At 43.7% G+C, this 12,868-nt stretch overlaps 1 protein-coding gene across 1 annotated transcript in view; it reads left to right on the top strand.

The window, feature by feature from the left end:
* eif4g3a (eukaryotic translation initiation factor 4 gamma, 3a) overlaps window positions 1–12,868 on the top strand; it is a gene marked incomplete at its 5' end in the record, with an annotated part of 43,342 nt that overhangs the window by 13,294 nt on the left and 17,180 nt on the right. Inside the window, 9 exons of the mRNA XM_079218846.1 lie at window positions 780–812; window positions 3,996–4,016; window positions 6,330–6,509; window positions 7,445–7,556; window positions 7,709–7,869; window positions 8,239–8,364; window positions 9,157–9,460; window positions 10,043–10,828; window positions 11,672–11,760. Coding sequence (XP_079074972.1) covers window positions 780–812; window positions 3,996–4,016; window positions 6,330–6,509; window positions 7,445–7,556; window positions 7,709–7,869; window positions 8,239–8,364; window positions 9,157–9,460; window positions 10,043–10,828; window positions 11,672–11,760 — 1,812 coding nt within the window. The remainder of the gene's footprint in view (window positions 1–779; window positions 813–3,995; window positions 4,017–6,329; window positions 6,510–7,444; window positions 7,557–7,708; window positions 7,870–8,238; window positions 8,365–9,156; window positions 9,461–10,042; window positions 10,829–11,671; window positions 11,761–12,868) is intronic.

Here is a 12,868-nt window from a genome sequence, read left to right on the forward strand (position 1 = left end):
TTTTTTTTAATGAGGCCTCCTCCTTCGTTGCCGCTTTAAAGCGCCCTCATAGGCTTGTTACGGTGCGGGCGGTGTATGCGACACAAGTCTTAGGAGTGGTGGAGGCACCGCATGAAAGTTAACAGGTCGTTCCCCGTGTCGGTGTTCTCTTACGTAGTTTAAATTACCCATGTTTGTTTTAATTTTTTATGTCAAGTCAAGCTGCGTTACCTTTTTATAGTGTTGGTTTAGTGTAGCCTAAAGAAAGCTGCTTAAAGATCGGCAACACCTCTTTGTGAAAATCTCCCCTCACAAGGAGCCGTGTGAGGAATGTCCAAATAATACATTTACTTTGCCAGCGTTCTTCACACACACACACACACACACACACACACACACACCAGTAAGCATTATTTATTAATCTTTCCTGGCTCCTGCCCAGCCCCCATCAGCACATACATGTGTCCTGTTTTCATTGTGGTTACAGTTAAAGGTTTGCCACAAAAGAAACTGGAAATTATTTTTGATCCCACTACAGTATGCTTCCCAGCATTAAAAACACGTTTCCGTGTTTGACAATTTAGAAGTAAGCGGTAGATAAAGCAAATACACTCCTGGCTTTGGGTCTGACAGCTGCACCATGTGTCCTCAAAAGCTTTGTTGCTCTGTGGTTTTGTACTATATTTTCAAACATCTGCCCTCATCCCTCATCTTATCTGTGTCTCTCTTATGCTCTTTCTCCCTGCTTTGCCATCACTGCTTCAATCTCCTTGCTGGACCTCTCCTCCCTCCCCCGCCAGTTTGCTACGGGCCCTCGACCAACCCACCATCAGGTAATTTACCCCCGCTGAACGCCCCTCCTGCTCCCTTTCTTGCATCATCATCATCAAAGCAGGTTTTTTTGCGCGTACCTGCTGGCAAAGGGTCGTTTGTGAGGCTGTCTGCTGTTCCTTTAAAAAAAAAGCCTTCAAGTGTCTTGGATAGAGTTAAAGAGGTTTTAATTCTCATGGGGTTATTCTGAGTGTGGCGTAATCAAGATATCCAGCCAGGTGCACAGACCGGTTTCCTGACTGATGTGGTCTTGCACTATTCATGTTTATTTTTACGGTTAGATTGATCTGAGTTCATTCCTAGACTTGAATTGGTATTTAATAGTCTTCATCAGGTTTAGATTTAATGAAGCTTGTGGGTGTCCTTAGTTGTTCTGCTCAGGATGTTAATGATTGGGATTCTCCTTCCAGTTCATATATTTTTTTCCGAGCATTTCACCAGATAACAATCTTGATGTTGCCAAAGAGGAAATGCCGAGTCAAGTCTTTCAAAATATGTTTGAACTTTGTCCCGTATGCCCTGAGTTTTGCTTCTGGAAGAAAATGGAAAAGTGACGGTGGGAAATTAAGAGAAGCTACATTATAGGAAGAAATAGGTCACTTAGCAGGATAAACAGCCAGTCAGAGTGTGCTCACTTCCTGTATGTAACACACACACACACACACACACACACACACACACACACACACACACACACACACACACACACACACACGGCGCTGGACACACTGCAGGGCACTTCATGCAGCATTAACATGGTGTGCAGTTCCATTAATGTGATGTGGTCTCTTCAAACAGGATGTCAGATGTTGCTTTCCTGAGGGACTTTCACCAACTTGTCGTTTCATGAAGTGTTTTGATCGTAAAGAAGTGAACTCCCTATATTTGTAGGGCATTATTAAAGTTGATCTAAGCGTAGTAGAGACATTATTGCAATCAAAGGAGTGTACAAGGCTATTTGGCTCTATTGCAGATTGCTTCATTCCAGAAAACAGAAATAGAGACATTGTTATTTCAGCGCTTGTACGGCTACATCCCAGACTTGTTTCTGTGGCAGGACCCTCGTGAGACCATGGTCTCCTTTGTTTCCAGTAATTACACCACGGTACTGTAATTAAGTTGGCTGTTTTTATTATTGTTTTGGGTGGAAATTGTGTGGTCTAGATTTCATCCCAAACACATCCACAAGGCTTTTTCTAGATGGCTGGTCTTAAAGAAATGCTTCACCCCCGAAATGACCATTTGTAGATCAATTACTCGCCCTGTGCTACCTTGAGTTCTTTACGTGAACTTTGGTTTTCTCACGTGGCTCCAGGTGAACGAATAATCGTATCAGACAGCACTGAGTCGAGTGGGAGTTTGTAAATGAATGTTTTGATACAGATCTGCTGGAGTTAAACGCAGCACCCATTTACTTCATCAAGAGTTTTTGTGTTCTGCGTCCACCTTGGAGGCATGCGAGGAAAAGGTCACACGAGGGAAGGCGGGGAGTAATTAATATACAAATGGTAATTTTGGGGGTAAAGTATTCCTCAAAGATGCTGATTATTTGATGTGCCAGGTCGAGTGGTTGAAGTAGACTGTTGTCAAACAAAGAGTCACGGACATCAGTGTGGACCGGCCCCAGTCTGTGTGTGTGTGTGTGAGTGTCAATTACACTCTGGGTCCTCTTAGGCAGCTGACACTTTGTGGGCCAATGTCATTAGATTATGAAGGGCATGTTAATGTGCTCCCGTCTGGCAGACAGCGCAGTATTTATGGTGCCGTTTGTGTATTACCTTGTGGACGTTTAGTCTTAGGGTTGCATGTCTGGGTGCTGACACTCAGCCCATGCGACTTCCTTTCATCTTTTCTCTTTGTTGATTCCCGCCGCATTGATTCCCGCTGCTGCTCACTTTTATGATTGATGTGTTATTCACACCCCAGATGTCGCCCCTCTAACTGTTGTCCGACATCCTCACCTTCTGGATGCTTCCGTGTGGACGACATTTTTTTTAACAGACTATTAATAGTGTGGTGTAAAAGTGTGTCGGATGTGCTTGCCCGCGTTAGTGTATGTGTGTCCACACACACACATACAAGTGCATTCTCTGGCTGTCACAAACTGGCGCTGGGATCTCTTGTGCCACCACGGAAGTGGAGTCGGAAAGCAGATGAAGCCGAACAGTGGCCTTTTATATGGATGGTGAAAACGGCCATTGTCCCCCTGAAACACACTCAATGCACAGTAAAGGGCACATAGAGATCAGAAAATGTATTCATTTGGCCGAAACGTAAATCCATTTGAACACAAGGATCATCATTATCTCTTTTTTTTTCCCCCTCCACTTGTCGGTGTAAGTAACTTTTTGGGGGATTTCAAACGCAGCTTTTGTTTGTGTTTGTGTGTGAACCAGAAGGTCAAAGCAAGTGGAAATTACACTAAAACAGAGAACTGTTGTTGTATCCTCCAGAGAGCTTTTCAGAGTGTAAACAACTCTTATTAGTTGTAGCCTTGAGTGTTTCCTCTCGGTTGCCCTCTAGCAAGCGGCAAACCTCCACTGCTGAGAGGTGAAGCCAACGCTGAATTGCCAAAAGACTGCAGTTCTGGAAATGGCCACTTGAGGCTGGCTCTATTGGAGAGTCAATCTATATAGACCCAAAACCACCCACTTTGAGCTAAGCCTCAAGTAGGGGAAATGTCACATAATTGAGCTAGCCGTTCTACCCGGACAGATGCATGCGTGGAACACATCCTGGTGCAACCGCAACATCATCTCCGTTGCTAAGTCATTGTTGCAGGTGACAGCCCGTTCCATCGGTCCAAATTGGCAAAGTAGACTGTGGTAGACTGGCCCACAGACTGAGCCTGCACCATCTGTGCAGCTGTTCATGTGATGTCACGGTGATGCACAAGTCAAATGCTGATGTGACATTTTACACTGTGACTTATACGCTTTTTTTTACCCACTCTACCGCCCTCTCAAAGCTAAACAAACTCTCATTCTATTGTACGAGTTATTTTTTTGCCAATCAAAGTAGGCTCAGGATCAGCTGCAGTGTCAGGTGGAGGGAAATAATTGGGTGTTTTGTGTGCCTTGATGTGTGTGTGTGTGGGTGAATGATTGCCTGCTTGTTTTTGTATTGAGTCTCACCAGTACAATCTCCCATTGGCTTTTCTCTCTTTCCTGCTTTCAATACTCAAGGGAGGATTCAGGCCCATCCAGGTAACATTAACCTCGGTTTCAAAAGTCTCTCTGCAGACCTGCATGGCATGATGAGGATCGTTGCTAAACGATCCCGTCCCTCCTAACTTTTTAACCCTGTGCAACCCCTCCTCTTCACTGCATTGAATGCTCAGTAGAGAGGTCTTTTATCATCGTTTGTTTCCCTTCGTCTTTCCTCCGGTAGAGGATCATTATTTCACTTTTCACTTCATCATTTTGTAGTTTCTTGGCTCCATTCATTATTCATCTTTAATTAGCTTGCACAATTTATAGAACAGCATGAAAGACTCCCTTTTATTGTTCCCTGAGATGCGTGCGTTTCCTTTTTATATCCATGCGATAAGTCTGTTGCAAATGTGTTCTTATTATTATTTTCATGATGCCCATTGGACGTGCGTATTGTTTCACTGTTGCTGAATAGCACGCCTATTGGTTCAGTGAAGCTTTAAATTACAAAGCACTTTTTATGTTGACAGTGTTGAAATATTTTGTCTGTCAACTCATTTTTATTAATTTGTTTTTCGCTCTGCCAGCGATTTTCACTGAGACGGTCTTTGGGGTAGCTGGTAATGAACAGTTTCCTGGTCGTTTCCCAGATTTCCACAGGGCTTTTTACAATAAAGCCATTGAACCTGATTTATTATGTTATAGGTGATTTCCCTCCTGGGTATTTTTAGACGGTTTTACATTGCATTGTTTATTCTGCTCTCCTTCACTGGAGCACAATGTAACCGGCGTTGGGTATTCCCAGCTTGAGCCCCAGTTGTTTGAAAGTCAGTCACAGCTCGTCCAAACGCAAAAATATTAAACATTTTAACTGATTGTGACGCACCACGTAGAAGCCGCTGTAGCAGCAGTCTTTACCAGCATAGGCCATATTGCTGCCTGATGAGAATAGCCTTGCTATTGCTGTGTCTCACATTCAGTACAACTGCAAAGTTGTCCAAGCTGCTCAGGCACAAAAAGAGGTATCTGAAGCCATTGAGCTTTCCAAGAGTTTTTTTTTTTTTTTTTTTTTTCTACAGCTGTTGAGTCTGGTGCAGCTTATTTACAGTTTAGAAAGACTTGGCCAGAATAAAAACAAAACAAAGAGCTCCGAAATAGGAGAATATAAATGAAATACAAGAATGAATTAAATTTACACACGCTATTCCCCTTTAAGTTTTCTGCAGGGAACCGCATTCAGGCCGGTCTCTGCCAAGAAGGTCTGGTTGGAGTCCTTTATTACTTATCCAACCATAGGAGGAAAAAAAGACCCCCAGGGAAAAACTCTACCTTAAGCCACCAGTGTGTGTGTGTGTATAGCTGTGGGAAATCTCTGTGTAAAACCAAGTATTTGGGTTTATCTCCTTTCAGGTCTGTCTGAAGCAAATGGCATCAGGTTTCATTCAGTGAAAGGAAACGTCTCTAGAAAGTCTAAACCATACCATCAATGAAAACTGGCATGAATAGTACTCAAATCCCGATTGACAAAAATACAACCAGAAAAGGAAGAAAAACTTGACTAGATTTATCACAAAACAAATACACAAAATGTAGAAAAATCTGCTTTTGATAAGCGTATATATTAGTTTTATATTGTTACCAGGGTGTTTTTAAAAAACACTTGAGACAAAAAAATGCAGAAATTCTGCAGCCGTACTCCATTCAGTTCGTGAAACTTCAATAATTTGATACGTTTGACACAATCATCATCGTAATAATGATGATAATAACCATAAATCATAATGACCTTAGTAATTAACACGGAACACATTGTGAACGTCTAGAAGAATTGAGACAGTTCACTCTGTAGTACTGTGACAGTAATTGGAAATGGCTCTTCCTTTTTAATAAATTCTATCTCAATATGAATGAATCATGCTTTTAAGGCTTCTGTTTAATTGATAAGATGATTGTCGGAGGAAATCCTCACGACTACTACCTTCTTTGCAGATGTAATTCCTCTGACTCATATAATATTGCTTGCCAGGTACAATATAAGATAAAGTAATAATATAGCAATATGTGTTACAGAGACATTCAATGGTAATATAAAAGTATGCACGTCTGCCTGAAAAATCCTCCATTTTTTTTCCCCCTTTCTTTTTCTTTTCTTTTTTTTAAAGCTGCTGATAAAAATCGAGACTGTCCTACTGTGAGAAATGTGCAGGCCAAATGGGGAAGACGTCTAAAAAGCTGTTCTTCTTGTTTGTGTTTAAGATATATAAAAAAAGCGTGGCAGCATGTGGAAATGAGACTGCTGCCTCTGGGATGTGCTTAATGTCTTTTGTTGTTTTTTTTGTCTGCGTTTCTCTCACATGTTGCCCTCAGTTTTTCCAGAGGACTCAGATGCAGACTGCGAGGCCCACCATCCCTACGAACACACCCTCCTTACGGCCCGGCTCACAGAATCCCACGGCGGCCGTCTACCCCACGAACCAACCAATCATGATGACCATGGCCCCCATGCCTTTCCCCTCTCCACAGGCTGCACAGTACTACATCCCACAGGTGAGCTGGGTCTTCGAAATGAGACATAAGCATTTCATGAACACAGATTCTGAACATTAGGATTACACCGTAGCTTCGATTTTAAAAATAAGCAAAACTATTTTAATATCATTACATTTTTCTTTGTCAGAAGTTATATAACAAGATTGATGTCGATCACTCATGTCTGTTTGTTAAATATGAAGCTGCAGTCAATTGCCGGGTATCTTCCTTTCTCATCTTTCTTTCCAGAAAGTTATTGCACTGTAAATATTGTGTTGTACAAATTTAACAACTTGCTCAGTGAGCTCCAGAAGTGTCTGAAGGCTGTTGTTGCCTTTTTGGACAGAGCAAAGCTAGCCATTTCCCCTTGTTTCTAGTCTTTGTGCTAAGCTAACTAGCTGCTGGCTGTAGTCTTATATTTACCAGACAGGTATGAGAGTATTGTCAAGCTTCTCATCTAACACTTGGCAAGAAACAAAAACACTAGTTTGCATGACTCCACACCCGGTCCATGTCTCAATTCCAGCGATAGTTGTGTCTTCACATTAGATATATAAAAGCATTTCTATCTGTATAATGCATCATAACATGCACTGATTCTAAACATTAGCATTTCCCTTTGTCTCAGGCAGGAATTATGCAAAACAAATTCTGCTGCTGTACAGCACCTGCCATTATTTAGTTTTTGTGCTGTTGACTACACAGATAATACTCTGGTTGCAGCTGGTTCTGATTAGATTTGACTTACTACTAGAAATACAGTTCATAGCGCTGCTCACGGCAGATTTTGTGAGGGCTTATCTAAAATCTCCCAGAAGGTTGATTCAAATCCCTTAAAGGAAATCTGAACATTCAAATAAAATGATTGTCACTGATTGCAAAAGTTTTTTTTTAAATGAAGTTTTGTGCAGTTTATGCTGATGTGTTGAGCTCTCTGTCCTCTTTACTTGCAGTATCGCCACAGTACGCCCTACGTGGGGCCTCCTCAGCAGTATTCTGTACAGCCTCCAGGGACCGGCACCTTCTATCCTGGTCCAGGTCCAGGGGAGTACCCTGCCCCATATCGTGAGTCATTAATACGACAAAGACACACAAGTACTCAGTCACATTTGAAGTCCAATTTCACCACGATTACACACAACCAATCAGCCTTGTGTGTAACGATGTTGAACAAATTCCTGTTTTCCAACTCTTTTGTTTTCGCGAAATTCCTCCAGATCCTCTCAGGTACCACCCGCCTGTCTCACCCTCGGTTCCTGCTCCCGTCCCCACAGCGGGTCCCCCCTACTACCAGGGACAGACTGTGTATCCCCCCTCACCTCCCATCATAGTGCCTACACCACAGCAACCTCCACCAGCCAAGCGCGAGAAGAAAACAGTGAGTATCTTAGTAGTTCCCGTTTGTAAAAAAAAAAAATAGAAATCTCAAAGGGATAGTTTGGATGTTTTAAATCTTTATCACCAGCTGTTTGCTCGGGTACGCCAGTCGCTCTTTGTGTTTAAACTAACAGAGTACATTTTCTCTTGTTTAAAATATTTAATCTTTTTACATAATATGAGGAATATGAGGTGTTTTGAAAAGAAAGTCTACATAAAGCTTGTGAATTGGTCAAAGAATGTAAACTCTTGTTAGTGCAGAATGCTGCAGATGACAAGCATGCGTAAGACATGGCCGAGGCAGGGTTGCGCCAAGACTGGGGCGCTTTAGTGAGGTCTGTGTTTTCTTTTTGTGCCATTGTCCTCCCAGATCCGTATCCGTGACCCCAATCAGGGTGGCAGGGACATCACAGAGGAGATCATGGCAGGGGGTTCAGGGAGCAGGAATTCAACGCCTCCTGTCGGCCGGCCCTCCTCTACCCCGACACCCCCACAGGTAAGCCTCCCTGACGTTGCTTCATTGCAGCGAGGTGTGTGTGTGTGTGTGTGTGTGTGTGTGTGTCAGTGTCAGTGTCAGACGGGACACGGCTTCTGTGTCTTTGGAAATTCATAAGGAATTCATGATGGCTTTCTGTCCAGAACCTGCACATTAGTAAATTGTTTTATAAATGTGGCATGTGGTGTCAGTCATATGTTCCTGGGACTATTTAGGTCAAAGAAGCCTTGAGTATAATATTAAAAATGCAACTTATATTTAGAGACGCTGTTAGATTATGAACTCTCATGTCTGTATTCTACGGCTCCTCCTACAGAATCGACTCAGATTGAGTTATCTATCCGGTCTGTTACGTTGAAGCCCCTTAAGTAGAAACCGTTGTAAAAACGCCATTGGCACATTTCATTTTTTGTGAAATATACCAAGCCCAACCCCCCCCCATCTTTCCTGGATTCTGAACAAAGACAGTGTGACTTCTTCCTCCCTGTGTCCTTCTGTGGACAATAACAGTCTTTCCTCTCTTTCTGTCTTTTTGTGCCCCCTTTTTGATTTATTTCTCTTTTTTCCTCTGTCCTTCTCTCCGAATTGTTCTGAGCCGTTCCCCTCCTCTTGCCATTCCTCCCACATTGATCTTCATGTTCTGTCCCGTCTGCCATTGCTGTCCTCCTAATCTAACCACACCCCCATCGGACTCCTTATTTCTGCTTAATCCTACATTTGGGCTTGTTTGTTTATTGGTTTGTGTGCGTGCCTACATCTCTGTGCCTGTGTCTGGTTTTTCTGTGTTGCTAGTTTTTATGGCCGCACCCTCATTATCCTCACATTTTCTACCTCAAAACGCAGCAGCAGCCGAGCAGCAGCCAGACTCCAGAGCAGCAGCATCCGCAGCAGCAGCAGCAGCAGCCTCAGCAGTCACAGCAGCCGCCGCTACAGTCGCAGTCACAGCCGCAGTCACAGCCGCAGTCACAGCCGCAGCCTCCTCAGCCACAGCAGGCCCATCCTGGCGGTTACGCGTTGGAGCCACCGCAGCCCCAACAGCCACAGCAGCCACAGCAGCCGTCAACCACTGGGGCTTCAGACACCAAACCAGGGCCAGGTCTGGACCAGCTTCTCCCCTCTTTCTTTATTAGACTTGTTTGGAGTTTTGGGTGTATTTTAGTCTAACCAAGGCTGTTCAAAGCATAGTTTGATGTTCAAATAGGGAAAATATTGGTCTGTTCTACTGCTGTGCCATTACCTCCAGTCTGAGCAAAAGAGTGGAGGCATAACGTTGCCTAACAACGATTTCCAGACACGTCTTCTGTATTTATTTAAGTTTCGTTTTCCCAAAACATGCTGCACATCGAATGCTTTCACTTTCATTTCCCTCACAAGGCGAGTCGGAGTGTGGTGTCAGCAGGGCTCCCTGCTTTTCCAGTAATTAGCTGAAACATTTTCACCCGCATGTCTCGACAAACCTTTTGGAACCAGTTCTACGTATGTGTGGAAGTTCATTCGTGAGCTGAAGGCTGCAGGTTTAAACTAATACCCTCTGTGCAAATGCTGGAAAATAGTGTCTGGTATGCCTGAAGCTATCCAAAAGCATTTGTACACACACCATATCTAGTTAAAGATATACGATGTAAATATTATCTTCGACGACTGTATCATGTGTTTATCTGAACTCCTCCTCTTCCAGACGATACGCCAAAACTGGAGCCAGTTGTCCAGAAGTCTTCCTCGCCTGGGCTTGTGCAGCCTGAAGCCCCTGTTGAGAGACTTGAGGCCAAAGCTCCGGTCACGGAGCTCTCTTCTACTGTTGAACCAGAGCTTCCCATCCCTGCTTCAGTGACCGCCCCCGTCACTCTCCCTCTATCTGCGGCCAACATTAGTGAACGTCCCTCAGCCCGGGAGTCCACTGCTTCCGCCTCTTCTCCCTCCTCTGCAGTCGGGGAGCACAAGCCCTCTTTGGCGCCACCACCTCAGACTCCCAACACAGACAAGCCTCTCTCAGACGCTCCACGGACTCCGGCTGCCTCGCCAACGCCGGCTCCCAAGGCTTTGAATGGCCTCGCGGACTCCGGGACCGAGCTGGACGCCCCGGCTCATGAGCCTTCTCTTCCGTCTTCAGCTGCACTCCAGCCCCAGACCTCCGCTCCTGCTTTCAGAGAGGCCGCCCCCTCTGAAACGTTGCCCTCTGACATGAGGCCAGAGTTGCCCGTTGCTGCTGCTGCGCTAGACCCTATGGCATCTGTAACCGTGGTGCCAGTCACCGTGACCTCAAGCCCCGCCCCAGCTTTGCCAGTTATGCTCCCCCTCGGCCTTCCGCCTCTGGTGCAGGCCACGACAGAGGCCGAAGAGCCGAGCAAGTCCTTAGACACTAAAGACATCGTCCCCATACTGGGGACCGAGGCACATGGAGGCAATACCAACAGCAAAACAGAGTCCCAGCACCAAGCACTCAGCAGGAAGAGTCCCACTACAGGTAATTTATCAGATGCTATCCAACTACTGTCAAATTTATTGCAGCCTAGATAATTTGTTTTAAGTGCAACAAAGGAGTGATTAACGGTACTCTTTTGGCTGAGAGTTCTTTTTGTTTTTAGTGACACAAAGAGAGGTTGTTTTTACGAGTCCACTACTTTCCTGGTATTATGGCAACATAGCAAAATGAAGTGTCTCTATCATTTGCAAGAGGAATGAACAAGGATTTTATGGACGCCCATGTAGCACACATTGCAGATAATATCTCATCAAACAATCTGCTGTCACACTTAACCCTCCCCACCCGCAAGAAGAAATAGAATAAACCATCAGCATGGTCAGAGTTTGGGATTAGTTCCCGCATCTTCAGAAAAACCTGGATTATGAGAAACGTTCTAAAGATTATTTTCATTTTATTTGCCAAGGAATAGAAAGATTCAGAACTACAGAATGGTTCACAACATTTTCCATTAATCCCTCTTGTTTTGCTCAATAATTGTTTGTGTTAGTTTGGTTAGAGATGGGAGAGGTTAATCATATTAGTACTATCTAGACGCCTTGGTTAAAGTAACTATAAAGCATTTTATGTAATTTTCTGTTCTGGCTTTCATCCTGTTGACAACTATACCCATCTGCTATCCATCTTAGGTTTAAACAATTGTTTTAAATATGTATTCATCTGGATGTATTTCACCCAGATTTAAATGTGGACCGACAGATTTTCTTGTACAGACAAAAAGATGTTTCTCTTGCACATCGTCATCATTTAAATCCATCGTGGTTGTGTTGTTTGATGACTGGCTGCGGCTGATGGCCTGTTTTCTGCTTTTGTATTTCCCTGAAGTTAATCAGACTGCTTCTGCTATACCAAAGAGCTGGAGGAAACCAAATGAAGGGATCTCTGAAGGAGACGCACCTCAAAAGGAAGATGAGGTAAGAAAAGGGGCCCAACACGGCTCACCATGTAGGACGAGGAACCAGCTAAAGTTTAAATTGTAGTCTGGATACTTTCAGGTTTGTTTGTTGACAAAGATCCGGTGAAACTCACCTTTTTTCCAATACATTTGTCACCTTTTTTGAATGGCTGTTGCCTAAATTTGGACTTTAAATAGAATAACATAGTGAGAGAGAGAAGAGGAAAGGCACAATGTGCACAATAGTTGAAGTAGAAAATGTTTCCACATGTGTGGTGGGGGAAGCAGACATAAATTACTTTGGGGTGTTGTTATCGTTCAGGAGCGACAGCGAGTAGTTATCCATCATCTTCATCGCTCACCCAGCCCACTGTATATAAAATCAACTCTTTTCCCCGCTCTCATTTCCTCTCTTTTATGGTTTTGTTCCTGGCTTGTCACTGTGGGAGAATATTCACAGCAGCACCAAACTAGTGTCAACGACTTTTAAATGGCTTCTTTTGAGGGTTCACTGAACAAGTACGATGAGCAAAGAACAACTGTTATCTTGTGCAGAAACACGCATTTCACACAGGAAATAAACAATTATCCACCCACAGTAAAATATCTAAGGGCATAAAAAAGTTCAGTTCAACTCATCTTCTGGATTCATACCATGTGTGTCTCACAATTTCATTTCAATAATATTTGGCTGTACAATACTGGCTGGACACTTACCTCACTTACCTCAGTTGTTTCTCTTGGAGACCAAATTTACTGACTCCGCTTAAGGCTGCTATTTATTTTGCAAGACAAAGAAAGTTTAGTGTCTCGTTGAGATTGAAAATCACTTCCTGGCGTGTCCTGGCCAGGCTAGCAAATTGAGCATGTGACACAGAACATTAATTACACAACATTAGGAAGAAGAAGAAGACTTGTTGTTTTTCTCCACTTTTTAAGAGGTGTTCGTGTACAGATTATATTTCAAATGGTGACGAGTGACGGTGAGGAGTAAATCATACCAGCATAGGCGTAGCCCTACTGCAACGAGCCTATTGTGCTACTATGTTTCCTCCTCCTCCGTCTTTTGTTTGTACAATGAATCATTCGTCTCATCCATCCCAGAGTCCCCTTTCCCTCATTATACC

This window comes from Taurulus bubalis (assembly GCF_910589615.1).
Source record: "Taurulus bubalis genome assembly, chromosome: 5".
Lineage (NCBI taxonomy): Eukaryota > Metazoa > Chordata > Actinopteri > Perciformes > Cottidae > Taurulus > Taurulus bubalis.